General features: G+C 48.2%; 2 protein-coding genes and 1 long non-coding RNA gene across 3 annotated transcripts; 2 read left to right on the top strand and 1 right to left on the bottom strand.

Annotated features, from left to right (window-relative positions):
* Window positions 1-2: 2 nt before the first annotated feature.
* LOC139316441 (uncharacterized) lies at window positions 3-1,600 on the top strand. The gene is made up of 2 exons (XR_011600367.1): window positions 3-173; window positions 540-1,600. It is a non-coding gene; the product is annotated as an uncharacterized lncRNA (long non-coding RNA).
* A 144-nt stretch (window positions 1,601-1,744) lies between these two features.
* On the bottom strand, window positions 1,745-8,271 carry PAOX (polyamine oxidase). The gene is given in 8 exon segments (XM_070943163.1): window positions 1,745-3,631; window positions 4,246-4,403; window positions 4,719-4,831; window positions 5,255-5,510; window positions 6,482-6,681; window positions 7,088-7,577; window positions 7,865-8,129; window positions 8,131-8,271. Coding segments are annotated over 8 exon segments (1,785 nt in total). The 3' UTR covers window positions 1,745-3,469.
* A 2,780-nt stretch (window positions 8,272-11,051) lies between these two features.
* TMEM72 (transmembrane protein 72) lies at window positions 11,052-18,990 on the top strand. Its single transcript, XM_070944175.1, has 5 exons — window positions 11,052-11,121; window positions 14,470-14,536; window positions 17,476-17,547; window positions 17,893-18,032; window positions 18,611-18,990. Exons 1-5 carry the CDS (start codon window positions 11,052-11,054, stop codon window positions 18,988-18,990), a joined length of 729 nt encoding a protein of 242 aa, XP_070800276.1.
* Window positions 18,991-20,194: the final 1,204 nt, after the last annotated feature.

Raw genomic sequence — 20,194 nt, 5'->3', positions numbered from 1 at the left:
ACTGGGAGGGCGTGGCCGGCGTTCAGTCGCCCGTCTGGAGGGCCGAGGAAGAGGAAGGAGGGAGGAGGAGGAGGAGGAAGAGGCGGCGTCCCGGGCGCTCGGCAGCCCTGGAGCCCGAAGGCGCGGAGAAGGAGCCCTCCGGGGGGGAGGAGGAGGCGGAGGCGGAGGAGCAGGTGAGGAGGGGGCGGCTGAGCTCAGCGGACCCCCAACTGCCCTCCAGGGACCCCCAGGAAGCGTCGCCAGGCAGGACCGGCGGGATCAGGAGCGCGGAAGCGTCTCTCGGCCCAGCTCCTCCCCCCTTGAGCTGTCTGTCTATCCCATCTCCCTCTCTCCCCACCCACCCATCCATCCAAGGCCCCTCTCCTTCCTTCCTTCCTTCCTTCCTTCCTTCCTCACCTGGGCCTCACCTGTCAAAGGCGGGGCAAACCCCCCATCAGTGTCAGGGCTGCCTTTGGGGCTGGAAGCCACCCTTGGCGGTCCAGGTGGGGGTTCTGCCCTGAGTCCCATCCTCCTTTCTCTCTCCCTCTCCCTCCTCCCAGCCCCTCGCCATGAGCTCCTCCGACCACGGAGACCCCTTGGCAGCAGCTGAGCTGGACCCCAGCCAGGCCCACCAGGAGGAGGAGCCCATCCAGGAAGATGCCGACCGCAGCCCCGGGCAGCTGCCCCCCGAGGAGGCCGGTCACCCCAAGAGCTACTGCCAGGCCTGGCTCCTGGCCCCGCTGGAGGACGCCAGGTTCCTCATCTGCTGCACCAACTGGTATTAGCTGCTCTTGGACCGGGCGGCGCACCAGACGGCCACTGGAAGGCCCGGCACCCATCTTGAGGCTCCAAGACGCATCTCCCGACAGGCTCTGGATGTGCGGCTGCTATTAAATCACGGGGGGCATGACTGGCTTTACTCACCACGGGCTGAGTTTGTAGTATTTGCTTGGTTAACTTAATCACACTTTCCTAATTCCCAGCCACGTTCTGACAGTGGATGGGGTTGGTACTGTATCCAACCTGTTTTTGTTTTTTTGACATGTAAAAGGGGTTGTGATCCTCCGGTGCTTTCTGAAATCACCAGGTAGAGATTCTTGCTTCTGCTTTAATTCTGACTACATTTCACACTGTGCTCTTAAGCCTGATTAGCTTAGCTGAATAACAGAAAACCCAACTTCCTGGATTCACACATTGTGCTACGTGAGCTATAAACTCCGGGGCTGGGTTTGCACAAAACAAACAAAAATGCGACTTAACGTGTCTTGTGAATACAGCTATGGTTAGGCTGAGAAATGTAAGAAAGCGACAGGGCAAATAGTTAAGGCACATCTCCTCCCACACTGGAGTTGTAGACCTATCCAAAGACTTTTTGCCCTGCAAAAGGACCGATAGAGAATAACAGCCAGAGGATTCTCATTTTTCTCTATATGAGAAGAACGTGCTCTATAAATATGCCCTAAGCTTTATTCAGGACACTTTAAAGAATTTGAGCCTTGCATAAAAAGATTTTTCTCCCTGCATATTTATAAGTCTGAGTGGACAATGACTTTGTTATCACTGTTGTAAGATTAACTCAGCAATGACGGTGTCATAAAACATTAAAAAAGTGATTAATGAACATGCGTCACCATCTTACTCCCTACACCACAAGTGGTTTTTGAAGCACCTGGGTCATTGGAATTATGGCCCCCCACCACTGAGTTTCTGATAAGCAGAATTTCTAACGAAAGGTTTGGTTTATAAAATACAAATCATGTGACAGTTTTGGGAAAAGCAATGAAAGCATATTACAGATATTAACATTTTATAGTATTTTGATCACATTTTCTTTCAATCAACTTTGCTAGAAGAGGTTACATTGAATGAGAAGAATGGAGCTCTGTGGACAATTAATACCCTGGATGTCTTTTGTTGACCAAGGCAGCACATGTGTCTATGCAGAGGGTGTAAGAAACACATCAAGAAGGCCGACTTAATACTTGGATATGAGAGCAGCAGGAAATTTCAATACCAGGAGAAGAAGAGCCCCCAAAAGCATCCTGGAAGACAGCCGTCAGTCACTGGGTTCATGCGGTTGCTAAGAATACAAGGATCCCTCCATGAAGTCATCAGAAGTTGAGAGGGGAATGAGCATAGAGAGGCTCACAGATGAGCCAGCCACACTGCATTCTAGTAAGGTTGCGTAAACTTCACCAGTGTTTACCAGTGTGGTTCATTTAATGTTCAGGAGGCGACATGAAATCAGATAATTGGTTTGAAGAACCACTGTTTGGCAGTGGATAAGTGTGCCATGTAAATGCAAAGAGATTTCCAGGCTTTTTGTTACTGTGCAGCGGGTGTGCACTGGATCCAGCCCACGGGGTGCTTAAATCCGGCCCCTGGGACCAGCCTGGAAATATCAAAGGACCGGCCCACGGTGCTTCTGCCAGCTAAAACGGGCCATGTGTGAGCCCCCTGCTGCCCGTTTTTGGCTTCCCCGACCTCCAGCAGCACTCTGCCGGCCAAAAACGGGCCGTGCAGCCTTGCGGCCCACTTTTGGCTGGCACAGTGTTGCTGGAGGCCGAAAACTGGTTGTGTGGGAGCCTTGGGAGGCCTCTATGGGCCCTGTTTTTGGCTGGCAGAGTGCTGGAGGCATCCGTCCCGGCTCCCCCCCCCCCCCACCAGCCCACAGAGAACTACAATGGTGATCCTTGAAGAAATCCAGTTTGACACCCCTGCTATACAGTAATAAGGACATAGAACACCTGCTGTTAATAACCCACAGTTTGCATTTGTGAATAAGTATGGCTAACGTTGAGTAGAGCTTCTCTCAAACAAATCAACTTTATAATCCATGAAGATGTTTCAAACAGATCATAGTTAAAATGACTGGATTCATACAGCGGATTAAGCAACACAGACACATACATTGCTCAGCACAGTGTGAGAAGACAATTTGCGGAGAAGCCTCGGCAGCATTGAGGGAGTATTATAAAAAGTATGTTTAAGACGGTGGGTTTGTGCAGAATGCAAATTCATAGCTTATCACATCATCACATTGGTATAACAGACCAAGCTATAAACTAGGCTTACAAACAGACTAGGTTTTTTCGTGTAATAAGTCAAAGCCAAATAATTCCCAAAATGGCTTAAAATGCTTGTATCAGTGACTCAGTAAGCCAAAATACGGTTCCTAATTTGTGGCTTAATGCTTTGTATAAATTTAGCCATTGCAATTAAAGGTGTCAGCTCGTTTTCCATGGTAGGTGACTTCAGGAGCATTTTAGGAAGAGATGAGGTAGAAACAGCAACATAAGCAGAAGGTTATTTAAACGGGATAATGCACATGGTTCGGATATTAGTGTTGTCATATCTTTGGACAAAAATACTCCCAGTAATTAACTCTGGGAACAAAGATTCCTGGAACCTTATCAGACTAATTAAAAGAATTCCCCACCGTTTCCTGATCTTTGGTGGGAAAAGTAGCACAGGAAAAGGCGCCGCCGTGTCACTTGCCAGCTTCCAGCCTCGCAGGCGGAGCCTCCAGGAGCGAGTCGTAGAGTTGGATGAGGCGGTTTGCTTCTCTCCAGCCAGACAACAAGGCCCCGTGGGTGGTGGAAAAGAAGGAGCGATGGGTGGCCTCCCCCGCAAAGAGAAGCTGGGGCAGGACCTGTCAGGAGAAGGGGCAAAAGTTATTCCTGGGTCTAACCCAGTGGTTCCCAACCTTTTTTGGCCATGCCCCACCTAAGCACCTCTAAAATCCTTACTATTCAAGAAGCGAACTCCTACTCACGCGGAGGAAGCCTAAAAGGCCATTAATTTGGTTTAAACAAGGTTCCGAACTGCCCCCATTAAAAATCAAATTGCCCGCCTGTGGGGCGCAGGCCCCTCGTTGGGAACCACTGGTCTAACCCAACCCAGCCATGGCGGAAGGTGGAACAGTTCTCGGGATGTGGCAGCTATCAATCAATCCAATTGCTAGGAACCAGGAGACTGGGAGTTCCAATCCCACCTGAAGCATCAAAGTCAGCTGGGTGACTTTGGGGCAGACATTCTTTCTCAGCCCAACCCACCTCACAGGAATGTTGTCGTGGGGAAAAGAGGAGGAGGAAGGAGTATTAGATATGTCCACCATACCGGAGTTATTTAAATAAAGGTGGTGTAAAATCTTAACCAATCCTTTATCCATCAAAACCCTTTTCAGGTAGCAAAGTAACATTTGAAGTCCACAGACCTTCCAAGGCCCAGGGCTGAGAAAGGCTGCTCTAGGCCCACCAGGGTTACCTTGGAGTCAGAGGTGTCCTCAGGGAGGGGCTGAGCAAGCCGATCAATGTCATCCCCAGAACTTCCTACAGCTATATAACTGTAGGATCCCTTGGTGTAAGGTTCACTATGCCATCTAGATCTCAGTATATTCTTCGGAGGAGCCAGTTGTGGATTTCCTGATCAAAACAAACACAGCACAAATTAGCTTTTTAATTTCTACTCCGGAGTTCATTCGAATTACACCCATGCCTTTTTTAGCAATTTGAAAATACAGAGTCCACCAGGAAATCGCCATGTTCAGGGAAGGCAGGATGGGTGGAGCTCCCTTCAATCCTCCCTCCCTCCCTCCCAAACTGGGTAGAAAATTTAGGCCCACCTTTCTAGCAGAATCCTGAGGTAGCTGCTCAGTTGCCTCAAAACGTGAAATGGCTGGCATATAATTTAATAGATGGTTACACATCATCCGGCACTTGCCCAGAAAGACCAAATACCTGTTATTTTACGAAATATTTGAGTCAAAGTTGTAAGAACTTCAGAATCTGACAGGGTCTCTATAAATTCAGATTCTCTTCCAGCGATGAAGCCGCAAAGGATATGGCCGTGCCTGTAAATTCAAAAACAGGAGGAAAAACAAGACAAAGCTAGTCCCAAAGGTGCTTTTTCCAAAAGGAAACTGGATTTTGGGGTTTTTTTTCTTTGAAAACATTTCACTTCTCATCCAAGAAGCTTCTTTAGTTCCACCTGACTGGCAGGCAGCAAATAAACTTCAGAATAAATAATAAATAAATTCTATTTTATTTACTTGTAAGATCTATCGTAAAATAACATAGCATCAGCCAATGGATAGCAATTCTGCAAAGCTTGCAAACATCATTATGGGTTACAGAGTACTGTAACTTGTTTGCTGTTCCTGCTTCAAGCCCAGCCGCTCCCTCTGCTTTGAGATCCTTGACATGATCAAAGCTTTGCTCCCACGAGAGCTTCCCTTCCCGAGAAGCCCATTTCAATCCCCCCTTCTCCCCCTCACCTCTCAGGGGGCTGGAGAACAACATAGCCAGCAATCTTCTGGAACCAGTTATTTCTCAAATCAGCAGGACGCTCCTCCAGTGGGGACTTGTTTTCCCACACCACCTCAATTATTTCAGCATCCGGCTTCCAGAATGGTTCTTCAAATTCCAAAATAATTTTATTGGAAGTCCCAAAACCCAAACGTCGTATTGCTTCCAGCTTCTGGGATGGGAGAGGAGGGCAAAAAAAGGACTCCTGGTGTTCTTTGAGGAAACCTACAAAGAGGGAAATGATAGAGCACAGATTAGAGCCAACCAGAATTTGAGGGAAATTCCTCCAAACCTTTTTGAATAAGTTTATTGAGGAAACATTCAAGAACACCGCGGGAGCTGAAGTCCAGGAAACATGATGATCTCCTGTTTGTCCGATGGTGTTTTATGGTTCATTGGTTATGAAGGCCAGAGAAATACTTCAGATATCAAAAATAAGAGTGGCTTAACACTCTTTGGTGTGGAAAAATAAGTATTTTGATTGGCCTGCCTTCTTTTTCTCAGTCTTCTAATTAAAACAAGAGAGAGGAAGAGAGGGAATGAGGAACTCATTTGATAAAAGGGAGGACAAAGTTCCATTCCCAGGGCTAATGGTGGCTTCTGCTTCAACATTAACTTCTTGGTTGCCTGATTTCACAGAGAAAACATAACTTTAGAGATCAGCAGCTCAGAGCCTGAGACACGCACCCAAACATATGCGTACACGCAGCCATTCTAAAGGAAATCCAACGAATACATTTATAATTATTGTTTCTATAGAAATGTTCCAGTGTTATACACTGAACATGCTTTTATAAGCAACCACTTATAGACATTTTTAAAAAAACTAAAGCAACAAAGTGACATTAAATAAACTGTGAATCCTTTAAAGAAAATTTACATGTCAGGGACTAATTTGGCACCGATTCCACTTTGTGTGGTCCACTGAATCTTTCTCAGTTTTAATACGGATGGCATTGGTCCCTGCCATTTTGAGGCAAGATACACAAAAAACTGTAAAAACATAATCCTACAATTCGACTCTCTCAGATTTGAGAGCTAAAGTAACAAGTGTTTCCTATTCAGGGGGCTTCTCCCTGGCCTTCTCCAGGTGACTGCTTGCTAACCAGGCAGCCACACATTGACCAGGCGGCCAAAGTAAAGCTCTTGTGTCGTACTGGCCACAAGCCCACGTGCAGACAGCCACTGAGATTTACCTAAAGGCACCGTGACGATGACGTGGTCTGCCAAGAACTTTTCTCCGTCTTCACATTCCACCTGCACGCCAAAGAGTCGGCCTGTGGAGCCCTCCTCCAAGTTGGACCTTCCCCAATGGATTGTCTTCACCGGCTTGTCAAACAGCACAAGGCCTTTGGGTAGAGATGCCATGATGTGGTCTGTGAGACCTTGAAAACCGCTAGGAGGAACACACACAAAAGTGGGCAGCCTGAAGTGTACTCCGGGGCCGATCTGCTCTTATTAAACCGGAGGTTCAGAATCCAAAATGCCCTCTATAAAAAAGGAGAAGCACCAGAACAGGGGATGGAAATAAACCTTGACATTCCATCCAGAGGAGAGATGATGGAAGGCGTGAGGAATTGCTGAAGCGCATCTACTTAACAGAAACTCCCACATGCAAAAGCGCACACACACACATGCCTAATCTCTTGGGTGGGACCCATTTTGTCCTTCCAAAGCTAACACCCGACAGCTACCTCTGAGCAAGGGAGTCTCCAGGACAACCAGAGAAAATTTGGGGTTGAAAGAAGAACAGAAGCTCATTCAATTCTTTTTTAAAAGGGGAGTTGGGGGGGGGGACTCACTTGGGAAAGGTGCAGTCCAGGCCAGGAAGCATGGTGTACTCCCCAAAGGGCCCCAGGGCCAACTCCTCCAGGCTGTCCGTCGCATTCACACAACACTCCATGTTGAAGTAGGCGTGCAGGACGGCCAACTTGAGGCGCCTGGTCTCTTCCCCGTCGGGCGATTCCTCCAGCTTCCGGGCTATGGCCCGTTTCAGGTACTCCCCCACGCTGGGCACCGGCGGGTGATCCAGGTGCATGAAGGCGCGGGCTTCTTCCAGGAGCCCCGAAAAGAAGGTGCCCACGGAATCCACCAGCTCGGGGCTCAGCTCCCGGCCCTGGCTGGAGTACCAGGCGAAGGGCCCCGCCGGATGCCCCTGCACTTCCACCTGCTGGTTTTCTTCCCACAGCGCCTCTTCGTCGAGCAGGCCGGCCTCCGAGGCCAGCTGGAAGACGGGGTTTCCCTTGGAAGGGCCGTGGATCCACTGCGCCCCCACCTCCACCACGCCCTTTCCTGGGGGGAAAAGGAGCCCCTCTTTCAGCCACGCGTCCGCCGCTCCGCTCCCCGACAGCCCCGGCTTGCAGGGGCCCTGGGGGCGATGGCAGGATCTGGCCCCTCTCCTCTCCTCCCGCCCGGCCCTGCAAGCGAGGCCCCCGAAGCTCGTGGGAAGCCTGGACGGCAGCCACGGGACCCGGCGCTCCTCCGGCTCTTGGGAGGTGCCAGCCGCCCCGCCGGCCTTCGCCGTCTCTGCCCGGGCCGCCTTCCTCCTGGCTCGCCCTCCGCCCTCCGTCCCCACTCACCGAAGCGGGCGCTGCGGATGCGGCCCCCGACGCGCCCCGAGGCTTCCAGCAGGCGCAGGTGGGCGGAGAAGCGGCGGGAGCCCCGGAGGAGCCGCTGCGCCGCGCCCAGCCCCGCCGCCCCCGCGCCCACCACCACCACCCGCGGCCCGCCCGCAGCTCCGGCTCCCGCCATGCAGCCCCGACGCTTGGCTAGGCGCTCCAGGGCCGCTCGGCCGCCGCGCAAAAGCCGGGGCGGAGCGAGAGGCGGACGGGAGGCGGCCAGAAGAGCCCAGGGGACCAAAGTTTGCACCGCGGGCTTCCCAGCCGGCAGCCGGGAGAGAATCGGACTCGAGGCCCGCAGCCCGGGGTCCCTCCTGCTGCGAGATGGGCGGGTGGCTGTAACGAATGGGAAAAGAAAAGAAAAGCATGTAAGATAATAAAGTGAAATACAAAGAATAAAAAGAGCTTCTCCTGGCCCTGCCTCCGGATGGGTTTTGCAAGGAAGCAAAGCAGCCTTTTCCTGGCTGGCTCTCAGGTGGCTTGAAGGAGTTCAGCCTGCCAGGGATGCCAGGGATGCGGAGTCTCTTTTGGGGAACTTTTATGCTGCTCACCTCTGGCCTGTCTTTGGATCCCTCTGCTTTGATTTTCTTTATTGCCAGCCTCTTTTCCTGACCTTGGCTGGTTAATGATTCTGCCGGCTGGACTTCCAACCCCACTTTTTCTTCCACAGGGACCCTTTGCACCTTGAACCAGCCCAGCCTGTAGGCAAACTGGACCTTGTCTTCTTCTTCTTCTTCTTCAAGCACAGCCTTAGAACTAAGGTCCTTCTGCTTTCCAAGATGCATAAATAAATAAAAACGTGTGGTGGTGGCGGCTTATAAATGGCCTGCTTTTGCTGGCACTTAAACTTTGGTAGTCTAGTAGTTTACCTGAGGTACAAAGGAGCCCCGAGAGAAAAGAGCATTTCACACACATGCAATTATTAGGGTGTTGGAGGGAAGGAAAGGGGGGGTGAATGGGGTGAGGAGAGAGGTCGCAGAGGGAGAATAGAATAGAATAACAGAGGGAGAGACAGGAGTCCTTTAAATGCCGGCCATAAATAATTTCCAAGGGAGTTGCCGTGTTTATCTTTGCAGTAAAAATAATCCTGCCTTATCTCAAAGAATAATAAATCTATTAGTACGTGGCATTATTGTCTGGGGAGAGAAGTTTTTAAAAAGGGAGAGGAAAACGGTGGAAGGGCATAAAACGGGGGTCAGGTGTGAGGCGGGTGGGAATGAGCTAACCATATAAGCTGGCAAAGCCTGACTAGATATTTATGGCTGCAGAAAGAGCGTTTGAGAGCAGAGGTTGTGAATTCTCTATGATGAATTGCTGGCAGGAGAAAAATGGCCGTTCTTGAAAAGCTGCTTGGCTGGAGGTTGGCCAGCCGAATTAGGAGGGCCTGGAACGGAGTCCTGCCAGCCAGGGTGGAGATCAAAAGCCTGAGCGAGGGGGGCAGATAAAGGCTTGGGAGCTTTAGAAGAAAGATGGGCAATTGCTTTCAAGGGGTCTAATAAAAAAAAAAAATCAGGAAGATGCATGTAAAGTCCATGTTCTAGTGCACAGGGTACAGGAAGTAAGCAGGAAGACCTTTGGTGTTTAGCAAAAGTAAAGCTTCCTTCAAGTCAAGCTTGACTTTGAGTGACTTCATGGATATCCAATTATCCTTATTTATGTAGGATTACAGCCCACTTCAATGCAATTGGTTCTAAGTGACCCACGCTCCTGGTTTACAGTAAAAAGGATTAAAGCAGTAAAGCCGGCAAACATAACAATAACATTCTCTCTCATCACAGCATGCCAAAGAACTGCAAATCCCCAAATCGATGCAATCATGTTAGCTCAAGGCAGGAGAGACTCCAACCACACCAGGGGCTCTTCTGGAAGAACCAGGCCTTTAGGAGTTTGCTAAACCTCAAGAGAGGTAGCGCTAGTCTGATTTTGGGGGATGCAGGCTCAGAAGGAGCCGGCCAGCAATGGAGAAATCCTGTTTTTGTGGCTGGGGAAGAGGACACTCCTTTGGAGCTGGGCCAGTGGTGGGATTCAAATTTTTTTACTGCCGGTTCTGTGGGCGTGGCTTGGTGGGTGTGGCATGGTTTGGTGGGTGTGGCTTGGGCGTGGCAGGGGAAGGATACTGCAAAATCCCCATTTCCTCACGATCTGCTGGGACTCCGGAGGCAGAGAATAGATGGGGTGGGGCCAGCCAGAGGTGGCATTTACTGGTTCTCCAAACTACTCAAAGTTTCCGCTACCGGTTCTCCAGAACTGGTCAGAACCTGCTGAAACCCACCTCTGAGCTGGGCCCTGAAGGGAATCCCTTCCAGAACCCACTGGATAGGCAGGTATTACCTATGCAAGTCCTGAGCTCTGTTAAGCCTTTCAAACCACAAACAGCAGCTGGAATTGCATCTAGAACCCAGCTAGGAACCTGTGCAACGGTCGCAATTGGTCACCCAGGCAAAACGACCACCTTCCGGTACAGAACTTGCCATGTCTAGCCAAGGAAGAGAAGGACTGGGCTGGGGTGACATGAAAGCAATGCTCTGATATTTGAGGGGCTGCCGCAAGAAGGCTGGGACAACTTATTTCCCAAAGCATCTGAGGGAGGACAAGAAATAATGGACGGAAGATCATTAGAGACAGATCCAGCCTGGAAATAAGGAGAAATGTCCTCACTGTGAGAACAATTAATCAGCGGAATGGCCTGCTAAAAACACAGTAGCCTTTTCAGCTATTGAGCAACGTATTGGGCCAGAGGGGGAGAAGCCTTCCTTAAGCCTCTGATTTCCTCCCATAGCAATTAATCTGCCTGGTTCTGGGCTCCACAGCCACCGGGCGCTGGCATGCATTTGGCAGATTTGCCCTGCGCTGCAATGCCACCCAAAGAGCCTTAGGCATTAATTGATGTGTTTGTTCTGCTCGGTAATCATTAATTGCCCTCTGAAATAAAGCGGAATAAATGGCAGGCGGAAGAGGTCACCAGGAGCCCCTCAGATGCAGTTCTAGCCGGTCCGAGGAGGTTGGAGGGGGTGTCGCTTGGTTGTGGATCTTTGGAATGAATATGGCTTCAGTTCGCTTTAAAGAGGAAGCTCGGCCCAAGCCCAGCTCTTCCTGAGATCCCCCTAAACAGAGGGATCCCCTCAGAATCTCAGGCAGCCTTCCTAGCATGAAACAAACCGTGGTTTGGAATGTGCTGGAATATCTTTGCCGACTGCTGGGCATCTCGACCGGAGCAGGTGAGAACCGTTGCTGGGGGCGGCTTCCCTTCTTTTCTTTCTCCTGCGGAAGGGCTGCTCCTGGCCACTTCTGCAGCTCGAGAGCTTTCTCTTAGGTTTCATGGGCACGATGAGAGCTTGGCTCTCGGGAAGGAACAAAACAGCAGCAATTCCCTTTGCCCTTTGAAGTTTTTGTGCTTTTTACCAGTTTTTGTTAAGAAATTCGGATCAAATTTGGAAGTGGATAAAAAACTGTAAGAAGGAAAACATTGGAAGAAGGAAAGTAGATTGTGACTCTCACCTCCCTCATCCTGAAAGAGAGAGTTTACAGGCAACCTCTAGTCAACTGAGATAAAAACTCAGTGCCCCAAATACTGCAGATTGTGTTGCTTGGAGAGGGAGTTATGGCACTGTGGGGTTGCCATGTATTAATGATGATGGTTCTCAATGAACACCTTTAAACATGGCTTAAAACATGGCAAACAAAATAACATAGAGAAATAAACCATCATGAACAGTCATCTACATTAGTTGCAACAGGTGTCTTATGAGAGAAGGCCCAAGGCGCGGTCGCTGTCCTGTCTGAGGCCCACATTCATGCACGAGAAACCTTCAGGGTTAGGGCTAGGGTTAGGGGCATGGGCTAGGGCCACTTCAGTAAAGGCTGAGGTGGGCTCCACCAGTTCCCCGGCTAAAGTTGGCCACCATGTCAACAAAGACCCCGGCTGGCTTCTAGGCCACCGAGCACCAAGCCAGGTCTCTGTTGGTTCAGAAGGGAGGCAGGTGGAAGCCATGAGATTGGACCTCTGAGGATAAAAAAAAAGAAAGGATCCCTGGCAAGCATTGGTTTAGTACTGCTTTGTTTTTCCAGTGCAATAACAATTTTTATCCTTCTATGCCATGTCTGTGAAACGTCTGCCAAGCCAAGCAAGTGAAGATAAAGTTATAGTTGTGAGGCGATTTGTAATCTAGTGCTGAACCCACATCTGGAAGGCTAGGATTAAAATCATTTTCTCAGACACATTCCACTATTGCCACTGTTTAATTTCTATTGTTTCTCTTCCATTTCTTCCTTTCCCTCTTCTTCCCTCTTAGGACCCACCATTTCCCCTATTATTAGACTTTCTTCATTAATAAATAGGTCCTATTTTCTAGGTGTTTTTTCATAGACAGCCTTCTCCAGATGTCATGTCCTTCTGGGTAGTCCTCGATTTACAACCACAACTGAGGCCAAAATTGCCATTCAGTTGCTAAGTGAGTGGCACTCCATTTTATGACCTTTTTGCCACAGTTGTTAAGCAGAACACTGCAACTGTTAAGCAAATCTGGCTTCCCCCCATTGACTTTGCTTATCAGAAGCCGGCTGGGAAAGTGACCAATTGGTAATGCCATGGCCCCAGGATAGGGCCACCACTGTAAATATGTGTCAGCACCCGTCCAGCACCTGCTCCTTTCGACAGGGGTGCTGCTGCAGGACACCCCCCCCCCCCCCTTTGGGATATCATTTGAAGCATGCTGGCCCCAAATTTATTTCACCTTAACCAAAGGCAGCTGGAGGAGAATACAATACAGATCACATTTCAAATACTTGAAAGACACCTCCCAAAAGAAAATCAGGAGCCTTTATTGATAACTCAGGGTGCAAACTTCAAAAACAATTTAATGGGAAGGCAGGTTCTCACTGAACGTTTAGGAATAAGCTGCTTAATAAAAAAAGCAGTTTGGTGCTTGCAGCCAAAGAGGCGATGCTCTTCCCTTCACAAAATGGGTTCAAGCAGAGACTGGAAAAAAATCATCTTTCAGATAGGTTTTAATTTGGATTTGACAGACAGATCGCTTCCGGGTTTAGGATTGTATGATTCACTTATGTTATGGCTGCTCTTTGTGAAGGTCTTCATTCCATTTCACAAACCTTTTGTAACTACAAAAATGTGTGGATATTAAAAAAAGATTAAAGAGACCCCAAGAAGACTTAAAAAAAAACCCTTTCTAGCTGTAATTGGAGAACGGTGTCACGTACCTTATTTGGAAGTTGGTTTGTTCTATGTGCTATGGGATTTCCTATTAATTAATTAATAGGAATTAATTAATTAATTCCTTTTGTCCTTTCATACTCAGAAATGAAGAGGGAAAAATACCAATCATGAATAAGAAAGAAAGAAAGAAAGAAAGAAAGAAAGAAAGAAAGAAAGAAAGAAAGAAAGAAAGAAAGGTCACTGAATGTAAAAGTATACAGAACCATATCTTTAGACATGAAGAATTACTATGGCAGGGAGTGACCTCAGCCATTTCTCTTCTGTTAAATTAGTGATTTGTGTACCCTCCGTGGCAGCCTTTTTATGGGAACGTCCATGAACCGTGAGCACCAAGAGTGCAAAAAGGAATGCGAATGGAAGGTCAAGGACTTGACTCTCAGATCTGATGGGTTAATTCATTGCATATTTGCAGGTGTTGAGTGAAGAAGAATGTGGCTGCATAATGAGATTTGTTGTAAAATTTGATCCTTCCTGGACTTGTTCAGTTATTGAAATGTGCTGATTTCACCCTGACCACCAGGATGTGTCTCTGCAAACTGGGGATGATTCTACCAGACGTCCAACCAAGTTCAGGAATTCAGGATTGACAGGGCAGTGGGTGGAGTTGCCCCCTTCTGTTCACTGGTGCTTCACAAAGGAACTTTTGGGGCTGAAGTAAGAAAGAGAGATAAGCATTCAGGAAAGGAAAGGAAAGGAAAGGAAAGGAAAGGAAAGGAAAGGAAAGGAAAGGAAAGGAAAGGGAAACATTTTGGCTGTTCAGCAATCAGCCTGCATTTACAGCTGTTTGCAGCATAATTTATGGCTTTTTTTTTTTTTTTTTTTTTGCTGGAAACCAGTGTTTATTTTTAGTTTCTGGCAAAAAAAAACCCTTCCGGATGATGGGTTTGCTTAATGATTGTGGCATTTGCTGGGTGGCCTTGGGCCAGTCAATTTCTCTCAGCCCTGGGAAAGAGGCAATGGCAAATCACCTCTGAAAAACACTGCAGGGACTTGTCCCGGAAGTCTCTGAATCAGACACAATTAAGTGGGTGACAGTGTGACATCACACAAACGTTCCTTTCTCTGGAAATGCTTCTCCAGGGAGTTTAAAGGCTAATATTGCTGCAGCTGAAATGTGATGTGCAAAGTTTGGTGTGAGGTGCAATAACATTATGTGTGCTGTGACATATCATAAAAGCAATCCAGATTATGCAGTTTGTGTTATTTGCACCATGGTGTCCTGCCACATGTGACTCCCCTCGTTCTCCACGGAAGCGTGGATGACACCTCTCCATGGTTAAGGTGACGCCTTTCACAGGCTGCTCCCACCTGCTGTGTTTCTTTTGCGTTCCAGTGCTCCTTGGTGTGGGCATCGACACGCTTCTGCAGGGGCAGTTCAAGAGCCTGGCTCTTTATCTCCTGTGAGTATGGCTGCCGGATCGGAGGGAAGAACAGCGGATCTGAGCCCCTCTTGAATCCCATCCTGGCCTCAGTGATTATGGAAGGGGAGTCCACAGGGTTGCTAAACAACCTCTAGCTGGACTACGGCTCCCTCCCATCCCTTGGCTTGGATGCATCTCGTGGGAATTGTAGCCCAATTACGCCTGGGGTGCCTTTGCTATTCTAAATTATGATGGTGGGGGGGAGGCATTCTGAATCCCCTATTGCATGAAGAATAAAAGGCTGAATTAGTTCAGTGTTTATCTTCTGGATGTTTATGAACAGCAAAGCTGACCAGAAGGTGACAAGGCCAATCTTCTTCTGGCCTTCTGGAAGGGAATGTGGAGGTTCTGAATGCAGAGGTTCCATCTAGCTATTGGGATGGGCATTGATGGGTTTAACACCATAAATCTACCTGGCTTCCCTTAATAGCATCTGGGCTTTCTTTGGTTTTATGTCAGTGAATAATAATAATTGCCTTCCCAAGGTTCCTTACAACCAAGGGGGCAGAACTTACTTGCAAGGATTTTACATGAGTTCTGCAAAGCATTTGGGGCCTCACCAGTGGCTTCTGGGTACCTTTCTTTCCTTCAAAAACTTCTCTCTGTGTTTCTAACACATGAGGGATTTTCCCCCTCCTTCCTGCCTTTTTTCTCCATCATCTCTTCCTTGTTAGACAGCTCACCAACCACACAACTCTATGAAGCAGAACTACAACTCACTTTGCCTGGTTTTGAGGCCAGCCCTTTAATCACTAGGCCGGACTGGCTCTGTTTCCCCATTCCTCCTTCTGGAAACACCCCCCCCCCCCCAATATCTTTCCAACTACTCTGTGCTTTATTATTTTTTAATCAAATATAAGCCGATTGCTACATAAGAACACAGAGTTTTGCTTTAAAGCTTTCAGCCATGATCGTTCCACATTCTTGGTCTCTTTTTTAAAAAAAAATAAATACTAACAAAAAAGAAAAGTAAAACCAAAACAATATAACTAAACATCAAAATCAAGGGACGCAAAGAAAAAAAATAAGATCACTAACAAATCACCTCCGAATGCCCTCTTCATGTTGTCCAAAGCAAAAGCTCTGATGTAAATATTGACAAGTAAAATATCCGTTGCTGTGAATGTGATACAGATTTATCCTCCCAATGCTAAACGTTATTGATTGTTCCTCCAGGCATGAAAAGTATTTGACATCTTGAAAGTTTGAAAACATTGGGGGTGTAGCCAAGAGGAACATATACATCTCACATGAATTCATATTAAATTAATATTCTTGTGGATTTGAGCCCAAAATGTAGCAATTAAGACAAGCAAAATAAAAATTATGTTGCATTAACCTCATTGTGAGCTCAAATCTCACATTACTTAAAGAAACTCGTATGGATTTACATGAACATGTCATTTTTCATAAGATTATGTAAATAACATCCATTTCAGCCAGCTCCTTTAATCCTGGAGCATCCAGAGATTGGACCAAATATATTTTATTTTCATTTTATTGGTGAAGCTTATGTGCTGCTCCACTCCCAGAGCCCAGGAGGCCCTTTTTGGTTCACACAGTCTCTGATCCGTGGAAAAGGAATGGCTGACTTTGCAATGCGTCTTTTTTCCAAAACTTCTCACAGATGCCGTACCTCAGAAGCAGCCTGGCTGCTAAACTTGTGTAGATCTGTTTATTTATTTAAAAGGTTTGTGTGGCTGCCCATCTTAAACAACTCTAGGTGGCTCACAATAGCAGTAGAACCATAACTACGGTATAATACATAAACATAAAACAATCAAACAAAAGCAAAATTTTTGTAATCTTCCCCTTAGGATGTCCCACAGCAAACTCAAATACCCTCATTCCGTTCATCCTACCCTACCCTACCCTATCCGAGGGCCTTTGTAAAAAGCCAGCTCTTGATGGCTGTGCTGAAAGACTAAAAGGGGGGTGGGGGTTGGGGGCTGGCCAAATCACCGGGGGGTGGGGGAGGGTGATCCAGTGTGACTTCCAAGATTGATTAAATGTGGAAATATACATGTTGGACACAACGCATTAACTCCCCCTCCCCATTAGTCATATTAATGGTGCTACATTAGACCCCCATCTCAAAATGGCTGTGGGAATCCATTTGTGGATTTAATGTGAAAGCATATTTTAAAATTTTGTGTTCTGATGTTATCCAGACCTTAAAAGCAGCCTTAGATTAATGGGAAGAAGTAAAGGCCTCCCTCTCTCTTTCTGTCTACTTTAGATCTGTCCTCAGAAGGAGCAGCAATGGTTCAGGTTGTGTAACACAGGAACAGGAATAAAGCTTAATGATCCTCCTCCCTGTGGATAAAGGCAACGGGTAGTCCTCACTTAGTGACCATAGAACATAGAATAATAAGGTTGGAAGGGACCTCGGAGGTCTTCTAGCCCAACCTGTGCTCAAGGCAGGAGATCCTAGGCCATGGCAGATGAATGGCTGTCCCGTCTCTTCTTAAAAGCCTCCAGTGATGGAGCAGCCACAACTTCTGAAGGGAAGCCGTCCTTCTGGTTGATTTTTCTGTTGGGAAATTCCTCCTTGGTTCTAGGTTGCTTCTCTCTTTAAAGAGGTCATTCAGCAACCATTTGAACTTACAACCACTCAAAGTTATGAAGCAGAAGTAGGGGTACCCACTTTATGACTGTCATGCTTGTGCAGATTCCATTATGGTCATAAGTTGAGGACTACTGTACTTAATTCTGACACTTGATGTTAACTTTTCTCCCTAGGAGGCTAGCAGAGGTGGGCAGCACGAAGCCTCCTGTCCTGACATCCGGCCTTTGCCTTTGCAGAGCCCAAAGCGGCCAGCAGAATGGCTGATGTTCTGCAGAAGCCGAGGCTCTTTTGGGAGGCTGGCTTTCGCTTGCCCACAGGTTGCCTCCCTTAACGGATCTCCATGCTTTAGTATTTCAGGGATGGCTGTTTCTCTCTGGGAAGTGGCGTTCTTTGCCAGCCTCCTTTTGATCTCCTGCTTCGTGTGAGTTTCGTTCCTGTCCTTCCAATTAGGCGCAGGGCCTCAGGTGGGGGAGGGGCACGCAAAGGGTCATTCAGTATCCGAAGTGACCAGACGGATCCATATGAGGCATTGGAGGCAGTTCGGTATAAAGACAGGAGCTGTCTTCCAGAATTGCCATGGGGCATCGGGGATGAGAACAGTGGAGAAAAGGCTAAGGAAAGAATGAGTGGGGCCGGGGAGTGGGCGGGAGAGAGAAGCCCCCCTGATGCACCTTCTCTGAGTGGGCCCCCCACCCTTGAAAATGCCCAATATTGTTTGCTGAGGGAGGCAAACCTGTCCAGCTTCAGCCCCTCTCCCTCTTGGCAGCCCCCGGAGGGGATCCACGGTGGACGCTTGCTGGCTCCGAGCCAAACGCCGGGGAGCTTTCCAGAAGTTCCTGGCTTATGCCCTGCTCTCCATCGCCTGCTTCCTCAGCCCCGTCCACATCTGGCAGGTCATATTCCCAGGTAAGTGGGGAGGAAGGTGCAGAATCCAGGAAGGGCTGCTGCAACTGGGAGAGGATTCAAAGGCCTCCCGTCTAAAAGGAGGGTGCCCCACTTCACCCTTTGCAGGGGGCGGAGGGACAGCAAGGAGGCCTAGAGGGCAGTGGCCAGAGAGGAGGGGCTTGAGCCCAGGCTGAGAAATTAATTCTTGGCAGTTGAAGTTCACACATCTCCAAACTGCCACGGTAGAGAAACCCTGAGTGTAACTTTCTCTCCACGTGTCCTGCAAACAGATGGAAGGAATTAGTTGATTAAACATCAGGAAGTCTTGATTTTTTAAAAAAAAGAATATGTGAAAATTATTGGAGGGAATCCAAGATCAAAATGATTGTCTGGAGAAGCAAGTAGTTTCAACTGCTAGATGGGACAATGGATCTCCCTCTATATTTTGCTATGTATTTTATCCTAATCAGGATAGCTTCACCTTCCTTCCTTCCTTCCTTCCTTCCTTCCTTCCTTCCTTCCTTCCTTCCTTCCTTCCTTCCTTCCTTCCTCCCTCCCTCCCTCCCTCCCTCCCTCCCTCCCTCCCCCTACTTTTCCAGGCACCCTGCTGATCCTCACCAGTCTAGCCTATTTCCTGCTGAGTAAGCAACGGAAAGAAGATACAGGAAATGGAGCACCAGAAGAGAGGGGTGACCGTCGTGATGAAGTTATAGATGAAATGCCTGGAGACAGGAGTAGGCAAACATCCTCTTTCCACCCTCCACTCAGCTCCCTTGCCGGCTCCCTGAGGAGCTTCTTCCAAGCTTGCCAAAGGCCGATCGCCTTCATGCGTTCCTCATCCAGCGTTGTGTCTCTGAGGAAGCCCGTTGACTTTGAGGAACCGGTAGAGGAGATGGCGCTGCCCCTCAGAGGAGAGCCGGAGGGCTTGGCCAAGGAAAGCACCTCTGAAACGGCCTCCATCCTTTCTGCCCAGATGTGATGCCCCAGGTGACTCAAGAATAAGCTCTTCTCTTGCAGCAGCAGTCTAAGGCAGAGACCTCTCTGGCCATGGCCAACAGCCAAGAATCCCGGCTGGTGTTCTCTTCACCACGTGTCCCCATCACTACCAAAAGCCTGTGTATGGGGGGGTGTCTGTTTTTCTTTTGTGGTGTTTCATTATTTGGTCATAGCAATGCAGGTAATAGCTCTGAAAGCCACGGGAAGAGAGAAATTGTGCAGTCCGAGCAATGGATAACATTGCTGAAGAGACTTCTACTTGGATAGAGGAATACACAGAGGGCAGGGGGATATTTCTAGAAACAATTCCTGTTATATATCTTTGCTATATCAAACGCTATCAAACAGTGTGGCTTTCTAGGAGAAAATAAGTGTACAGAATTATCCTTTGTCTAAGTTTGTTTGGGAACTTCCAGACTTTGGAAAGAGGAGGAGAAATAAACAATCATATCCATTGACTGTCCTCCCCCCCCCCAGTTTCCTCCAAAATCAGGAGCTCCGGTGTTTCATGGTCACCTACCCAAGCTTCCTTCTTTTTCAATTTCCTCTGCTGAGCCTTTCCCATTGCTGAGCCTCGTGTCCAGGCCAGCAGTTGCTCTCCCGTCTCCCTTCACCCCTGAAGGAGAAATTTGCTAAGCAAATAAATCTGGAATTTCCTAGAAGGATCAGGCAGGTTAAGCAAATAATTTGGGGATTACCTAGCGGGACCACCTCACCACTGGCATTCAGATGGTCAAAATCTCTCATCACTCTTAGTTCGTAGCTCTTGGAAAGACCCGCAGGTTGCTTTTGGAGGATGGGAGGGGGCTCTGATCCCCCCCCGTTGCTTCTGAGAGTTCCCCCTGGAATCTCATGCTTCCCACAGCATTGCCCGCCTCATTCATTTGTATATCTGAGCAGGAGTTTATATTTGCACTCACAGGGCGACTCTTCCTTGCTTTCCAGTAAAAAGGAGGGGGTTGATTTATTCTCCAAAGCACCCGAGGGCAGGAAAAGAAGAAATGGGTGGAAAAAGAGAGATGCAGCCTGGAACTATGGGGAAATTTCCTCAGAGTGAGGGCAATGACTCAGTGGAACAGCTTGCCTCCTGGAGTTGGGGGTGCTTCATTGCTGGACACTTTCAAGAAAAGCTTGGACTGCCATTTGTCAGAAATGGTATAGGGTCTCCTGCTTGAGCGGGGGGTTGG

This window comes from Pituophis catenifer, unplaced genomic scaffold (genome assembly GCF_029215685.1).
Source record: "Pituophis catenifer annectens isolate HBS135680 unplaced genomic scaffold, rPitCat1.0.hap2 SCAF_4, whole genome shotgun sequence".
NCBI lineage: Eukaryota > Metazoa > Chordata > Lepidosauria > Squamata > Colubridae > Pituophis > Pituophis catenifer.
The sequence above is the reverse complement of the archived record's forward strand: the minus strand, read 5'-3'. Positions and strand labels throughout refer to the sequence as shown.

What these genes read in the sequence shown, in the direction of transcription:
- TMEM72 (XM_070944175.1), top strand. Translation starts at nt 11,052, where the DNA reads ATGAAACAAACCGTGGTTTGGAATGTGCTGGAATATCTTTGCCGACTG. An exon ending in GGGCATCTCGACCGGAGCAG is followed by an intron (nt 11,122 to 14,469) that starts GTGAGAACCGTT and finishes TTTGCGTTCCAG; the next exon opens with TGCTCCTTGGTGTGGGCATC. An exon ending in CTGGCAGGTCATATTCCCAG is followed by an intron (nt 18,033 to 18,610) that starts GTAAGTGGGGAG and finishes CTACTTTTCCAG; the next exon opens with GCACCCTGCTGATCCTCACC.